Raw genomic sequence first — 18,819 nt, forward strand, 5'->3', positions numbered from 1 at the left:
AAAAAAAAAAAATATACCAAATATTAATGATTTGCACATTGCCCCCCAAAACATTCAAGATGCCCTCCGGTGGGAAACACTGAGCTAGAGGCTCCTTCCGGTGTAGCTTATGCGATATAAATCGCCCCCGATTTTAAAATAAAGTAATAGAATTGTGCTGCAGGAAAAAATCAAAAACGTCGTGAAAACTAAGATGTGGTAACAATCTGGCAAAGCGCTTTATCCGCAACAATAATTGTATTTTAACTTAAACAAATTGATTTATGGGTTAAATTTAATAATATACATTATCGTCATCGGCTAGGGTCATTCCACTGCTGGATGAAGGCCACCCCTAGCACCTTAAATGTATGATTCATTGAACGTATCTACCTCAGCATAATATAAGAAAATAATATTTTCTTATCCATTCTATGATATTCATACATTCAATTCATATTACGATAACATTGATAACTAAGTTGCAAGTAATAAATAATACTTTCTTTTATGTTGTTAACTGTCAATTCATGGTGGAACCGCATTGTATTGTTGTTTTAATTTAATAAAACGCATTTTTTTGTAGTGCTTATTCCACTTTTAATCAATAAATTAGGACCGGTTTCGTCCGCCTCAGAGGGACATTTTCAACTCAAAAACTCAACTTGAAAATGAGTACTAAAAAAAATGCGTTTTATTAAATTAAAACAACAACAAATAACGTGTTATGAGAAAACAGCGTGTTTCAAGTGAATATTTTTGTACATACATACTAATTGATTTTCATGAAATCAAAATCAAAATAAAGAAAGACATCATTGAGGTGACTATTTCCAATGATAAGTCCACAAGTTAACATACCTATTTGTGGTAAACGCCTTTATCGTGTGTCGAACGAAAGCGTTCGGTTTTAACGTTAGTAGTTTATTGTATTTGTAAAATTAGAACAATATGTACATTTTTCATAGGCGATCGATAAATCCTTTACTGTTAAGAAAATGGGCGAAAGTATCTGGATATATTTTCACCATAGGGCATCATTAGAAAAGGGGAAATGGAGAAAGTCTATTCTACCATCACCACGAGAAGTGCCCTGGTTTGTAGTCTCCTTTGACGAGGAATGAGCTTAAGTTAATACCGAGGCTAAGAACAGGGCACACAATGGGAAAAAGATTTTATGTCCTCATGGGAAGAAGCGAATCGCAACTCTGCGATGAATGTCATGTTTTAGAGGACATTGTACATATAGCACTACAATGCCCTAAATATGAATTTCACAGAGTACATACAGCTGCGAATTGCGGATATCTATGAGAATGTCGACGAATTGAAGCGTGTCATGGCGGTGGGTAAGACGGAAGAGCTAGGCAACATTGTAAAGTTATTTAACAGAATAGGAGTGAGGACCTGATCGACGGATCCCCTTCTAAAAGAGAAAAGGCGATATGACAGCGAGTCGAAATCAAATCCTCGGTAAAATCACAAAAGAAAATCCTTTACTGAAATAAATATTTGCACAGTAAAATATGAGATATCGCCATTTATTTGCACTATGGAATAGGTAAATTATTTTACAGTGACACCGTGAGCGATTCGCAAGTTTATCGGGAGCATTATTTGCTACAATGCCTGTTTCAATTTTAGCAAACGATAACAATGCAGTGCGACACTCACCTTTTGCCGTACCTATCCATACTACTACTTCGCCATGTTAGATACATAGAGGATCATATGGGCCTCCACAGAGTGGAGGTTGCATTAACAGATTTTGTTTTTACGAGAAATGGATGTTAGCCACTTGCTCAACCTATTTGGTCCATACTCTGACTCCAAACACAAATTGAAAAACAATATGTGTATTTGCCAGACCCAGGATTCGAACCTGGGGCCTACGATATTACAGGCCGACGCTTAAGCCACTCGGCCATCCATGGTGGCACTATAATTATAATGATTTACCCAGGGAACTCAGAAATAGTGGGGACTGAAGTACCTACCTCATGCCCCCACATCCTGAAGCGGGCCCCCAGGCTAGGATCTTTGAAAGGCCCCTACCTATCGCTAAAGATAAAGACAGTGTGGCGCTCTACAGTAGCGTTTTCCAAATGGTGTATGCGGTAAAATTAATGTGTACCTTTAGTTAGTGTTTTTTGTATTGTTGAATTCATCTATTTGAATTATGGAGTTGAGTATCGATACACAATCAAACATTGTATCGTACGACCACGTAATTTTAAATAATACTAATATTAGTATTATTTAAAATTACGTGGTCGCGCACTTTTAGTTAGCGCAGGCGACTTTTTTTTTACTATTCGAGAGATTTTTTGATGTATGTCTAAATCACTTATCTGGTCGATTCGCCACGCCGGGCCCTTCCTGAGCCCGGGCCCCCAGGCTTGAGCCCTGTCAGCCCCCCCTTTGTGTGGGCCATGACCTACCTACCTGGTGTGGAGAAACAGGCAGCCGATCTCGAATGTGGAAGAAAATGGGATAAACTTAAGCACGTGTCAAGAATACGCTTGTATATTTTCATTCTGACAACTGCTTTCGTTTTATTCACTGACTCTCATTCAATGTTGATTTATTTGAATGTTGCAACACACACTATTGCACGTCTATAATGTGTAGTTCATTTTCGTAGGACACTTACACACTGAAAAACCCTGTGTCAAAATGTAGTGTATTGGGATATGGCCATCAGAATTATATTTATTAATCTGTTCTGTGGATTTACCTATGCACAACTATTTACTATAGTGTTCGAACATGATTATTATTGATTGGTTGTGTGTGTGCTATTGTTTAAAACCTTTCATAGTGGAATAATAAAATTATACAATTTTGCGTTGTGAATACCAATACCAATGTGTTTAATCAATGCTAAAGGTTATTCTTTATAAGCATGCGAGATAAAAAAAACACGATATTATTAGATTATCATCTTAAAAATAATATCATTAAGAATAGACTAGGTACCTACTCTAATTATTCTGATAACATATCAGATCGGCCTCAAAACATAATACTAACCGATTTCTAGTAATATTTTCGTAAAAATTAGATTTTAATGCGCATGAAATATAAATATTCCATATTGTGTTAATCCCCAGTTCAGATCAAAATACATTTGTTCATAAAGTGTAGAAATCCTTATATTTATTTTAATTGTCTATACCTAGAGCAGTGGTTTCCAAACTTAATGTTACTACGCCTCCCTTTAAAAAAAATCTAATCTTGGCGCCTCCCCCCTTTATTTCATTAAATATTTTTTTTCGAACATGTCCGGTCTTAATAGGATCATATAGGCCCCCGCAGAGTAGAGGTTTGTATTAATAGATTTTAACCCACGGCGTGATAGTCCAACCCTTAAGCCGCGCGGCCACCGTAGGCGCCACCCCCCTTTATTTCATTAAATAATACAGACACCTTTTTAAATAGCCAAAAATGTACTAATACAAAAATGAAAAAAAAAACTTAATTATAAAAATAAACAAGGCTTTATATTATATTAATTTTTAAATTTATTTATTTTTCATGCGATGGATGTGCTTTTTTATTAGCATAAAGTGCTCTTTTTCTACTAAACGGGATCGCTATTTGGATTTCATTTCAGCTAATGCAGAAAATCCGTTTCGCATAAATATGATGTTACGAATCAATTGTAGCAGTACTTTACTTTCAACTTGCATTGCTTTTCTTGACAAAGTATTATATTACTCTTCACTTCGATTCAACCAAAATTGAACTAGGGTTTTTGTTTCAATGAAATATCGCACGATAATTCTATCAAGTTTTCCTTTTCAATAGTAGTCAATGCAAATTCATCGTCGTTCATTGACAAATGGATTCTATCATGGGCCCCACAACCTAAAGCGGACCCCAGGCCAGGATCTTTAGCGGGCCCACCTACCTATCGCTGAGGTGAAGGAAGCAGTGTGGTGCTCTGAATTAGTGTTTCTTAAATTATACACGGGAGTTATTATTTAAGTATAGCGATCATCATATAGATATCACATCAAATAATTGCAACGCACAACCACATATTTCAAATATTTAATAGTCCCGAAACAAAGTAGCGCCGCAGGCGACTTATTTTTCAACTATTAGAGTAAATTTGTGATTTGTGTCATGCCCAGGCTTTTTATAAACTATGCATTTGCAAACTGCAAACCTGTGGCTACATTTGTGTTAAACTTTTCACGCCTCCCTTTGCAACACTCCGCGCCTCCCAGTTTGGAAATCGCTGACCTAGCGTAAGACCTCTGTCTAGTCCTAGTCCAAACCAATATGCATATTACACACGTCAGTTGGTAAACAAATAAAAATTTTATACAAATGTATATTTTTCATAGCGCATACAAAACAATTATAAATATGGTGACAATGACAAACAAGGAAGAGTGTCCTATTTCAGGGATTTTCTTTACTATTTAATCGGAAGTATCCACGCGTGGTTTCGTGGAATTTGATTAAAGCACGTAAATGTGCATCCAAACTACATTTAATTTAATACTAATATTTACAGCATTGAACGTGGGTTAATTTCAAATAAATGATTGTGGACGTCGTTTATAATAAATGTTAGTCTAGGTCCAGTGGTTCTCACGCGAAATTTAACTGTAGCCGCACAATTGACATCGACAGTTCTATGGAAACGTCTGGTGGCCGCACCAAATTTCAATTTTGTCGTGATTGAAAAAAATGAAGCTAAATTTTATATACTTACTAAAAAAATGGATCAATTTATTTATAGAAAAGTCTATTTAATAAAAGACATTTGAACATTTTAGTAAGAACATAATATCTATTTATTTAAAAATAATACTAATGGAAATTCCTCAATACCTACTTTTTCCAGTTTTTTTCTATTAACTTACTTCGATATTTGTTTTTTTATGAAGTGCATTAGGTACACTGAATGATCTTTCACAGTATAGTTACAGTAGTAGAAAAAATCGACAATATTAATAAATGTTCTGTAAAGCGCTGGTGGCCCCGCCCCGCACATGAGAACCACTGGTCTAGGTTCGAATCCTGGGTCTGGTAAATAAATACACGTATTGTTTTCAAATGTGTTTTGAGTCAGAGTATGGACCTAATAGATTGAGCAAGTGGCCGACATTCATTTCTCGTAAAAACAAACATGTTACATTAAGACGATACATCAGTGAAACGGCAAATAATTTTCAACTATAGGCGCGACGAAATTTTGGACTCGCTGGCATTCGGAGAGAGAACGTCAAGCTGGGAACACGTCAATTTGTTTCGTGATGGCGACGGGGGTATTCATTCCTAAATCGTGTAAAGATGACTAAAAACGTTACCCATTTACTTGAAAAAGAAAAAATGTCAATGAATATATTATTATTGTTACTAATAGAACAATAAACAGAACATTAAATGGACGCATGTTTTATATGACAAATTATATTTCGTTCGGCATGCGTCATTTGCACCCGCCTAGCCACGATCTTTTTAGACCGTGCCTCAACTGAGGTATAGCCTTAATACAAACCTCCACTCTGTGGAGGCTCATACGATCTTCTTACGATCGGACTGGACGGATAAAATTGATGATAAAATAAAGTAATGACCTGTCAAGATTCAATACATGTTTTATTTATGCATTCCCTCTATTGTATTCTCTCTCTCATTTACTAGTATCGCCATGTAATTAAATTTACTCAGTACTACTTATTATAAATGGTATACGATTTACAAACCAATTTCTGAAGAATAATGTAATAATTACTAATGTTAACTTTTGCACTGTGATGGTTTACTTAAGTTTAAAAACCATTGTATAATTTGTTCACGGACACCTATAACCATTAACCATTGATGTACTATCAATGCCTATAACAATACCGTTAATATTAAAAAAAATAACTTACCTCGTCAGGCATGTCTTCAATGTCCGAGGACGATGAGTTAGGGTCTCCGGTCTTGTTCGCCATTTTTGATTATATTATGATAGACGTACAAGAAATGCTGAAGTTAACCTAATGACTAGATTCAAAATTTCAGATCGGAATGTCTATTGTCTTGTATTACAAACAATAATAATATCATAATAATTATTATCCTATTACGCTAACGTTGAATCAGCTGCATTTTGCTGCTTACAAAGCAGATAGATATATTTAAAAAAAAAAATGAAGTAGTGGAGAGAAACAAGAATCTAATAATATTTAAATATTTTAGTCATTCAAACTGATAAAAAATTAACTAGTAAGTACGCATTTTCGGTTTTCCGCTAGGCGTCATGCTCCGATAATTTCAAATATCAAAACGTAGCCCGCGAATGTATAGAGATTCACCTACATAGCTAATATAAAATAAATTTTAAATGTAAATGCTCTGGTAAAATGGTAAATAAAAAAAAACTTCCGGCGGTGTAAATAACAAAAAAAATCTAACTTCGTTCTTAATTTTTGATAACTATACTATTTCAGGTGCATACAATGTAAAACTTCTCTCATCACGGTGAATAATAAAAATTGTAATACGTCTATAATGACTAGGTAGCTTCGATAGGTTTTAAATCAAGTTTTGATAGGTACGAATTTCTCTTGCCGCTCACATCGCTCCGTGGCCTATTTGGACGCCAGAATCTGTAACAAAAAAAAAATACATTGAGTAGGCTAGCATAAAATAGTGTGACGTCAGGCGGAACAAATTTTGTGAATATTATTTGACCAATAATATTATTTTCAGCACGGTGTATGTTTATAGTGTTTATAACCTAATGATGACTAATGAGTATGACAACACAGTGATGGTAGGTACATATTATCGTATAATAATTAATAAATATTATACTATATATAAAGCTAATTAGTAATTATACATGCCTTGAAATGCATACTACCGGATTGCCGATAGTAGACAGGGTGGACGGTGGGCCTGAGTATACACAATAATATGAGAGGCACAGTATTTCTGAATAGTAGGCTCTGAATGCCGCTGTATGGCCCGTTTCAGATTAGCTCTGGGGCGTTCATAAACATAATACAAAGGCCCCTTTATTCGAATACAAAGGCCTCATATATTATATACGAGCGCGACATTGGTGTCCCGTCTGAAACGGGCCTATGTCAAGAGTTGTAGAGCCGTACCGCGGATAAAGCTGCACGACGGCAAAATCATTCGAGCCATGATCCTCAGCCATGAGATATCGACGAAGAAAAAGAATGCGTTAAATAAACCGCGTTCCTCAAGGCCAAAACACACTGCGGATGGCCGTGCGCGCAAAGAACGGCTTCTTGTAGTGTGCTCCGCCACTCATATTACGTATAGGTACTCAGACCCATCGTCTACTGACTACTTGGACTATTATAGCGAGTACCTACAGCCGTACTATAAATACAGTAAGTATCATACCGGCCGGGATGCTGGATAGTGATTCCGATGGTAGTACAGTACCCTTTATTTCAAGGAAGCTTTCGTTGTTAACTGCAAATGCAATCCGGTATACAGTTAGCCGTAAATTAAATTTTTCAATTATTATTTTCGTTGTCATTGTGTAATTTAATAAGTATATTTTATTTATGAACAAAACACTTCCGAATAATGTACCAACCGAATGAAAACGAAAATAATATGTAATTGAAAAAATTCATTTACGAACGTTCCCGCGAAATAGATGGAAACTACCATCAAAAAGCACTATTCGGTAACCCCGGCCGGTATATACCTACCTAATACGACTGTGAGTGGGGAATCCAATCCCGAGCCAAAATTCTAATTCCGGGATTTCGGGATTACAATTTGACAATCCCGGGCATTTTTTCCATTGTTAATATAAATTTTTTATATTTACAAATAACATTGATAAAATCGGTCAAAAATAAATCTAGTATAATTTATACTATTTAAGACATGTATTATTAATATTGCATACGTTCAATCTTGGAAATACATAAGTTTAAGGGAGTAAATAATATTGTAATATATATAATAATGTGAATTTAATATGAGATTGCTGTTTCTGATAGTAAAGACTTAATGAATGGATTAGCGACATTTAAAATAGTAAAGCAAATCATGGCCTTTCCGCTTCATAAATCTAGTCAGCCTAATAGGAAACTGCCGTAAAACGTATGAGATCATGGTGGAATTACTTTGTTAATAGTGCTAAGCATTGTTTTTTTCCAATCTTTCTCATTTTTATTAATTTATGCGAAAAAATAAAATGAATCTGCATGGGTATAAATCAAACTTCATTCAAACTCAGTTTATTTCTAATGTAGATATTTGTTATTAAAAGTATTTTTTCTGTTATATTTTCGTTTTTATTTTATTTTCCATAAAAATTGATAAAAAAAATCAATAGTTTCGGGATTATGTTTATCAATTCTCCGCTCCCGGAATTGGAATCCCTAACTGTGAGTATAATAAATATCAGTAACCAGACAGTAGACGCCATATACTTAATTATCATATAATCAGCGTCACACATTGATAATACATTTTACAAAAAATATACTATTTCAGAAAACAAAGCAATATATTACGCGTTATTTTTAGCATGTACCTATTTAGTCTTAATTCCAGGTCGAGGAATTTTTTTATAGTCAGCTCTTTCTCTCCCAAAATGAAAGTTCTGTCCAGAATACAAGTCGAGACCGAACGTTTTCGGAAAATACTATATTTCTATTGAGAGTTCGAAAGTATTTCTACCAAAAATATACTACGGAAATGGAAAATAATTATAGTATAATATAATCATAATAAATAATGTTTGGCGTGCATACTGTTATATTATTGTAACTGTCCAGTGTCCGATTAAAGTTGCAAAATCTGAATGACAATGGCCAATTATATATGTACCTATGTAGTATGTAAATCAATGTATTTAAACTAAAACCGGTTTCACTCAATTCACATTTAGAAAACATTAAATTGCATACAATAAGACCTCCCACTCAAATCCTGATATACTCGCATTACGTAGATCGTAGATGGACGATACACTCACCTGGCCAACAAAAAACGTGCCTCACAGATATCAAAACAATCTGAATATAATATTAACAGGAATCCGGACCCCAGTGGTAAAGACAAAGTTTCTAACAATTTTTTGGTTTTAGAGTTTTTATTTGTGTTGGCATCAAGTTTTCTAGCTCTCTCGAATAGAATAAATAAAATATAATACTGAATCTCACTTCTGTTATTGTTGTACACCCGGCGTATTTGATTAGTTTTAGATGCTATATGCACAATAATTATGCGGTCACGGGCTTGATACGCGATACGGTTTGTTAATGGTATAGATAAGTAAATCATAATACTAGTAGCACTTTAGGCGATTCGCAATGTTTTGGCATCGTTTCCTACAATGACTGTTTCAATGTCGGGTACATAATATTATATGCTTCATAACATTGCACTACGGCGCTAGGATGAAAACGATATTCTAAAAATATATAGGTATTATCTATTTAATTATTTATTACTAGATATATTAATACAAGTGAATATCATTTGATCTAATTTTATGCGAGGTAATCAGGCAAAGAGGCGTATCAGTAGTAAAAAGTGCAAATACAGTGCAAAGTTATAAAACGTATACGCTAAGCCAGTGTTTCCTAAAGCGTGGTACGCGTACCCCCTGCGGTACGGGAAGAGCTTGGTGGGGGTAAGCGCTGCACCGGACTTTGGCTGCGCCTGGTACAACAAGCTTTAATACGACATCAATACAACATCCATGCTAGAAGGTTTATCGCATGCGGAAAAAGAGCAATTGTTGGAATTAGCATCAGACGGATTCTAGAAAAGTAAATATAAGGAGTGTACTACTCATTAATTACCACAACTCGGTCAGTGCTAAAGACATGCCTGGCGTGTTTTGAGTACTGAATGTGTTAATCTAGTTTTGGTTGCAAATGCAACATGTACCTACATCCAGTTTTAACAGGGAAACTCCTGAAATACATATTGCCTTTTCCAACTTCATATCTATGTGAAGTTGCTTTTTCAGCATTTGTAGACATTAAGTCAAAAAAATGAACAGGTTTTTGGATGTGGAACCAACCGCATCTCAGATTAAAATTAACAACCAGGGAACCAAATTATGATGATCTGTCTCAGGATAAACAATTTCATTCTTCTCATTCATTATAATGAATGTTATTTATAATAATATAACTTTTATTTATTTTATTTATATTTTATTATGAATGAATTCTTTCGTTTATTATAATTCTGTTTATGTAGGTGCTAAACAGGAAAATATAAATATATTTTGATTGTTATTGTATATCCATTTTTTTGACGAGGGGTAGTCAGTGTTACGAAAATTATAGAAGGGGTACACAGATGTCGAAATTGTGGGAAACACTGCTCTAAGCAAACAATACACTACAACTGCAAATCGCCTTTGCCGAGACGTGGTGCCACTGTAGAATGATTTGCATATTATCCGCATTTGAAGTCGATATGCTATGGTGGAAATTTTTTAATTTAATAAATCTATATCTTTGCTTTTAAAATGTGTTTTAAACCAGTCATTTTAGACGTGAAAATATAGTATCGATAAAAATTAAAGCTAACATCGTATAGAAGATTTATCAATTAAATGATAATAATTATCAAATAGGTACATAACACCAATTTAATTGTCCGCCAAGATACCGTGTGATAGCAAAGTTTAAAAAATATAACATCAAGATAAAGTTCTTTAAAAATGCAAACGCTATTATTAGTCGAATCAATGGGAAAGTCACCAATCTATAAAGAACCGTATGACAAAAGCAAACATCAACAAGATTTCGATTTTCACCTCTATTTATCAAATTTACAAGATTTAAGGGAATAGAATATTGAAAGGAAATCCAGCATTTTTTCATGTGGAATGGCTTTCATTCTTACATCGTCTCGCATATTTTTGACGACGAGACTAAACAACAATGGCGAAGGCGTACCTACAATTTAATAACGTAGACGTCGTAGGACGTAGACGATGCGTTGCCGACTTCTACACTAAACATATTATCAACTAACTGTTGGAGCGCAAATGCAGTAAATGAACTCACATGTACATATCGGCATTTCTACACCTACAAGTAACTGGGCCCAGGATATTCATTTTATACATTAAATATTAATACTATCGACCGAGGGTACTTGATGGAATTTGAATTTAAATTCTAATGGATTTAAGTTTTATACTATTCCGTTTGTGTCATTTTTTGCGACCCGGCTTTCACCTTTCGTCATCTTAATGCACTATGTGCACTAACCAAAAGGTAAATATACACTGACAAGTGACAACGAATACAGTTAATTCTAACTTATATAATAAATTAAGTAATACAAAAAAGTGGGTAAAACCTTATCACCTACCTATTATGTCAAGGATCACAATAAAAAATATAACAAACAAACTATGAATAGTTGAAGTGTTTGCAAAAACCCCTATCACTAATAATACAATCAATAGGCGTATATATCGTCAAACCCCTAATAATAGATCATTTTTACTCATCAACATCCATTAGAATTTTATACATAAAAGTAGGTACGGACCGAAGATCATTTCATACGACAGGCAATGCAAGATAGCAAAAATAATCATTGGTAAGTCGAGTCGGGGAAATCATTGAAAAAAAATCATGGTATTGTAATGGAAGACCTCCGAGAGAATGTACGTGAAATTGCTAAGACTGTTATTGGCATCCACGCAAAAAAATAATATACATGAAAAAATTGCATACACGACGGCGACGAGTGTCGCGATTGCTGATCAATCGACCAATCCATCATAATCTCTGGACTTAGACCCGTTTCACATGGGACACCTGTGTGGCGCCACCGGCGTGGCGAGATTCCGCATTTACATAGTATTATAAATTAACGCGACACTTGTGTGTTCCCGTCTGAACGCACCCATTCAGTTATGTGTATCAAAATGAACAAGCTTTTAGAATGATGATGTATTGTTGTTTTTATTTAATAAAACGCAATTTTTTATAGTACTTATTCCACTTTAATTAATATATTAGGACCCGTTTCGTCCGCCTCAGTGGGACATTTGAGTTGAAAATGTCCCACTGAGGCGGACGAAACCGGTCCTAATATATTAATTAAAGTGGAATAAGTACTATAAAAAATTGCGTGTTATTAAATAAAAACAACAATACATTGCAGTTCCACCATGAATTGACAGTTAACAAAATAAAAAAAAATAAAATAAAAAAAAGAAATGATGTAAATTATGCTAGATAGCAGAATACAAAAACCGCATTTTATGGTCAGTGTGCAATCGGCTAGTATTTACTAAATATTAATAAACAGTGAGTGGCCTTTGACTATAAACGATTCCAGCCATAGATTAAATTACGATGAAGTGGAATACGCATTAACGACATTCAGTGACGGAACTATTACGAGACATGTAATTAAATACAATTACCTTTGACATAGCCAGAGGGAACTACACAAATGGCTTTATATACGGTGACAGTACACATGGAGACCTATAAGGCTAATTTTAATTCCTCTTTGTCAGAATAGCGCATGCAGATTGATTATTGTAATATTGAAAAACAATACTGTTTGGTAATTTACGCCATACCACTTGCAACGCAAGCTATCGATAGTTAGCGTACTATTAGGTGATTGATATATTGAGTTCTTCAGCGACTGTTGTGAAATAATATTTTAAGCACAAAATTGTCGTAAAACGTAGCTGTTTACACCAATACGGTTTGACATTAGAGAATTGGACACAGTGTTGCCAACCGTACTATAATTTAAGTATTTGTACTATAATTTTGGTCCGCGTACTATGTACGATACAAAACAGGTATAGTACGCCCAAAATACGATAATGTTGAATATCTAAAAATTACTAAATTTCGATATTTTCGTTCGATAAATTGGTGCAAAGTACTATAATTTCGCAATATAAGAAGATTTGCAGAACATGGAAAAAAATTGCTCGAAAAACGTAAAAAAATCCCTTGACTTTGGTTTATTATGAAATTTCTTGAATTCTTCGGTAAGCATTTTTGGTCGGAAGAGGTACCTACACAAATAAAAAGTGGTCTCGGAGTTTCTCAAATTCTCCGTTATTTTTTTTTCTGAGAAACAAAAAAACCTATACATTTTCAACAGATGACAACGCGTACTATATTTTTTCCCCAAATACTATAATTTTGGAGGCTCTCTACTATAATTCCATTTTGAAAAGATGGCAACACTGATTGGACACAATGTTGACATTATTTTTGACATGACGTATTCTTGGTGAAAGGATATTGCATTAATTGAAATAAACACACAATATGCAGTATTTATTCCACATTATTTAATAATGATCAGGACCGATTTCGTCCGCTTCAATAGGACGTTTTCAACTGATGTGTGAATTACATTTTTATGCCTGGACAATTTTCTGGATCCGGTAATCATAATTTAGGCATACCTCGCCAGAAAATTTATTACCACTTTTCAATATATATAATATAATATACGTATTGATTAAAACACTTATTCGGTAAATCGTATTCAATTGCATGTTTCGTAATTACCTCAATAGTGGTATCTCCATTACATACTACACACTACATTTAATTCTACCCAAAGCAACCTGCTGACCGTAAACCGACTACTAAACACGAATATTCCGGGCTTAACTAAATTGGAGATTGGACGGTCGAATTAAGGAAGACAGTATATGTATGTAGTGTAGTTAGCATTGTGAATTATTCCATATATATTTTTTTGTCCAATGTTGACGGTGGATCAGTCAATTAGCCAATGAGTGGGTTCAAACTACAACATTACGCGTATGTGACAGAGATTTTTATTGAAACATTGTTCGCGAGCGTATAAAAATTAAGTACCTAAGAAGTCCCTAGAGACAACTTAAATAAATTATTTTTTAATAATACACATGACCATAAAATAATATGTAAGAATAAAATGGTATCCTTCCACGAATTCACATTTTTTACGTTTATAAAAATATATTTTAGTCTTTAATGTTATATACGTATGTATTATTTAAAATACTTGTAATGTTTCAAATAAATTGCAATATATGCCTACGGTAGGTGGAGTATAAGAGCCAACTACATAATATAACGTGTATATATTTTAATAATAGTGTTTTAACTTTATATGGATTATATGTACGAGTACCTACAAGTTATCAAACTATAAAATAAGTATGTACTAATTGTATTGTCAACCGTATATTATGTAAGTTATTAAATTACTTTTAAAATTGTACAATAGTAAATTCCCCATGTCTTCTAGGCGTACCAACAAATCTGCACTTGGAGAGCCAAAGATAAAAGACTTTCAACCGTCTGAATGAAACGAACTCTTTTATTTTTTTGGCCATGTGACTACCGAGGTTAAAGTTTAGACACCCTCTGCCCATGGTCGGCAGCGTAAACGGTGGAAGATGAATCCCCTCACGCTGGACCGATCAAATAAAAATGCGACAGGATCTTAATACACGGTAACCCGTCCAGACACAACTGGAGGAGAATCGTGTCCACGAAGACCACGATCCTCAGTAGTGAGGTAACAACTCGGAAAAAGACGGTAATGAATAAACATAATTAACCCATTGCTACTCTTAATTTGAACGAGTTACAGCTTCGTGCATACGAAAAAAGCTTTCAAACAATCCGTCACTATCCGAATAGAACCTTTAATCCTAATGTAAAGCGAGCCTCACACGTTCTGTACATATTCCATTTGCATATTATACAATATGAATATTGAGTCCAGTGGCGAAGGGTGGAGAGGAGGTACGCTGTTAAAATCCGACATAAATAGTGCACACTAAACTTTGTCAATTAAACGTATCTGTTTTCATTGAACTAATACTACAATAATATGTAGATAGATAGTGTTTGTTAGTTTATAAATTTCAATTAAACCCTTCCTTATCCAAGCCATAGTCGATAATACTAATAGTCAAAAAAATATTCGTTTTAGTATCTATAAAATATCTAAAATTATGCCATAATTTTTGATATTTTATAGATACTTAGTAGTTTTTTACTTTTACTTAGTACTTTTTTGGTTAGACAGGGCTTGATGAATTTAAAAAAAACTAACCAACACCATCTGTAATATCTATTCTCAGTTCAATAGAAACAAATAAGAATGACCGACAAAGTATGCACTAGTGTGTGTGAATATAGATTGAAACACATAAAATTAATATAAATATGCAAAACCATTAAAAACACAGATACAATAAAATATTCCCTTACTTCAAATAATAAAATATAACTAAAAATAGTTAAGTGCAACATTGCAGCAAATAATACCTGTGCACGGTCCTATATCTGTGTATTTATCTATAATACAAGGGTCATAGACTTAACCTTATGAACTGGTTGAGATAAATAAACACATTGTAAAAAATCCAAAAATGACCCCATTAATGTAAATGTTAACCTATTTATAAGTAGTCCTCTCCTTAAACTGTTTTAATACAAAGCAATATTTAAATCAAAAAAAAAAACATTGTTGTGAACGAGAAGGAAATAGGATATTAACATAATATGATATTATAACGTCTCGCTTGATCATGACCGTCGGAACATGGATGCGCGTTACCTCAATTTATACCGTAGACCGTTCCGAAGATAAAATAACTAAAATATAGATAGAATTCACAAAAACAAAAATTGTTTCAAAAACATTATAATAAAGTCTGCTACATACGTAAACAGACTAATTGTATAATTAATATTTTGAACGGTGATTATATTTTTTATAAAAAATACAACATTATTACTTATTCAAACAAGTATAATATTTAAACATTAACTCATTAATAAAGAATAGCTGATAATGTTTACGGTACTTAATTATATTTAAAATTGTATAGTTTTCCAAAAGGCTGAGGAAAATTTATTAAATATAAGTACAAAGAGCATACGCATGTATGAACGTGAAGCTGAAAAGGGGTTACTAAGACTAATTATTCAATTGACTGCAAGTCTTTTCGCGTTGCAGCTTAATTTGTAGCAATTGATCCCCACAAAAATATCATTCAATGTACAGATATTGCCAAAAGAACCATAGTAACTTGAATTTGATATAAATGTACTGTGAACCAGTCGGTATTTAGTTTTAGATGAACAATCATTTAAAATTACAAAAACAGCGCCTACATAATAATTCACATGAAACGCCTCGCATGAGTGAGTACCAAGTAAGATGCGGACACGTTTTTTTTAACATGTATATATTTTACAGTTCGCCGTGACTATGAAAATAAAATTCTGTGCACAATTAGTTTCAAATGTTAACGCAGATGTTACCAGCCGAGTGGCTGACGGTCTCGTCCGATCACTGAAGTTAAGCAACATTGTGCGCGGATACTCTTTGGATGAGTGGACGCTTGGGAATTTTCAATGTTTTTATTTTTGTAAAACGCTCAATCGAAACTATTAAATTAACTTTGAATAATCACTATCATTATATTACGTTGAAATTAAAAAAAAATAACGCACTTAGTTGAATTCGAACCATCGATGATCGCTTACTAGCCGCACGCTCGGCCTTCGCGCCACGGGATGAGCCTGCGATAACGACGATTTAACTGTATGATAAATAACGGCAAATTACACAACTATTTTGCCAAGGTTTAGGCTCGAATCCCACTTCTGAAAAATATTTATTTTTATTAATGCGTTTTATTTGATTATCATTATATATTTCTTGAATTATTAATTTACATTATACGTTAATAAGTGAATACGTTTGTGATATAAAAATAAAATTGCGAGTAGTTCTTTCCTTTATAGTATAAAATATAAGAATCACCCATATCCATAAATGGTTCGGTGGTAGAATGCTCGCCTGCCACGCGGACATCCCGTGTTCGATTCCCGGCAGATGCAACTTTTTTGCAATTGACAATAAACAATTGACGATAAAAAAAATGTATAACTATAATTGAATAATGTTTACTGCTTGCAGTCAATGAAAATGTCTTGCTAATGTAGTAGTATTATTTCTACAATAAATTATCTATTAATGAAATCATCAAAATGGCCAGAACGTTGTTTAAAACGTACGAATAATTCTTTTTCAAGTTTTGCAAAATGTTCCCTATTATTTTAAGCAACTACCATGATATAGAATATGCATGTTTAATGTAATTAATATCTGTTTTTAGCGCGTAATACAAATGGGGGGGCTTAAAAACAAAAATTTTAAAAGATAAAATGCACATTAATTAAATTCTATTTTAATGGATTTTTATTGATAAAACGCCAGGGCATTCTAATGACAAAATATTTGGTTAGTGGGTAAATGCTGAGTACCTCCGCTACATGGAAGTAGGTCCATTGGAATGTGAATATGTGTCTTCAATCGCTCTCAGACATATACATGTTCCAATGTACCTCCGTGTAGCGGAGGTACTCTGCATTATTTACACAATAAGGTTAATTATTTAAAATATTTCAATTTAAAAAATCGCAATACATAATTTATAATATATTATAATAAAACGCCAAATTTCAATGCGCCAATGTACCTAATATGACTCAAAGTAAGCGTTGCAATGCTAAAAATTCTAAACTCACTCTAATTTTATTAAATTATATATATTTATATCAGTGGCGTGCAGTGACTTTTCTTGTATGGGTGTTGTTGGAGAAAAAATACATAATATATGCTATTGCAATATAATAGTATGTCGCATTGTAGCGTTGATAGCTCAGATATAGATATTCTAAAATATACTAATAATAGATAATACAGAACCCTTCCCAGTAAAGTTAAGTAAACTGTATCTTACACTTTCACAATAAATATCTACGTTCGTAATAATATTGCATTTTATCGATTATGTCTGAGATGGCTCTTTATCTACATCATCTATAAATGGCACGCCACTGATATATATATATATATATATATATATATATATATATAGTAAAGTAGTATGCATTTTTGTACTTACCTACTGTTTATAACCAGGATTATTATAATTGATAGTAACAACTATAATTATAGAAATTCTTATGAAAATATCATGTTCACTAATCGTAAATTTACAAGCGCGGTATAAAAAGTAATAATAGTTCATTAAAATCACGTATGTAGCCATCGCGTTAGCTATTTTCGACAATAGAATAAAAAAAATGGCAGTATAAAATAATAAGACTTCTTAATTGCACTTATTCTAGTGTTGGAATATAATCGTGCGGTTTATTTAATGAAATAATTTAATAAAAATTGTAAGACGAAATCACTAGAATAATCTATTTCAAAATTTAAAAAAAAACCAATTTGTAGAAATTTTTGTTATTCCCACTTGGAAATAACTCAAAATTATTAGCGATCGAAACTGTACGCCTAGCTTTATGATTCGCAATCTGATATGAATGATGCGATACTCCCGATCGGGTCGGACACTCCACGCAAACTGATTCACTGCCGACGAGACTGAGGGGTGGCTGGAGAGAACAGGGCAGCTCTGACGCCGGGGGGTAAGGGTGGGTTACGTGGAAAACGCATAACAGCGGAAGCACAAAGCTAAATGCATTGATTTACTTCGCCATTCGCATGTTTTATGATGTATGTGTATTATTACGGTATAAAAAAACACGCATACCAAATCAAATTAAAGCATTGCATATTGAATGATAGAAAATTCCGTTATGGTCTATATTGAAATAATTTCATATGCACTTTAATTAAATTATCTCTGGTCGGTAGAAATATCCGATCGCTCTCGAATCACTGGATGAGTTAAAAAGAATCCATATAACACAAATTAAATTTCCACGAAGTATCTTTCACGTTTCCAAAACGTTTTAGTGGGGTTGTTTGGTAACTCTATAAAAG

The 18,819-nt window shown here is 33.5% G+C and overlaps 1 protein-coding gene across 1 annotated transcript in view; it reads right to left on the reverse strand.

Annotated features, from left to right (window-relative positions):
* LOC147079567 (tetratricopeptide repeat protein 39B-like) overlaps positions 1 to 18,819 on the reverse strand; it is a 110,939-nt gene that overhangs the window by 35,268 nt on the left and 56,852 nt on the right. Inside the window, exon 2 of the mRNA XM_085942070.1 lies at positions 5,877 to 6,596. Coding sequence (XP_085798196.1) covers positions 5,877 to 5,939 — 63 coding nt within the window. The 5' untranslated portion in view covers positions 5,940 to 6,596. The remainder of the gene's footprint in view (positions 1 to 5,876; positions 6,597 to 18,819) is intronic.

Source organism: Rhyacophila brunnea, unplaced genomic scaffold (genome assembly GCF_057557595.1).
Source record: "Rhyacophila brunnea isolate RB1 unplaced genomic scaffold, BYU_Rbru_1.0 scaffold_1, whole genome shotgun sequence".
Classification (NCBI taxonomy): Eukaryota; Metazoa; Arthropoda; class Insecta; order Trichoptera; family Rhyacophilidae; genus Rhyacophila; species Rhyacophila brunnea.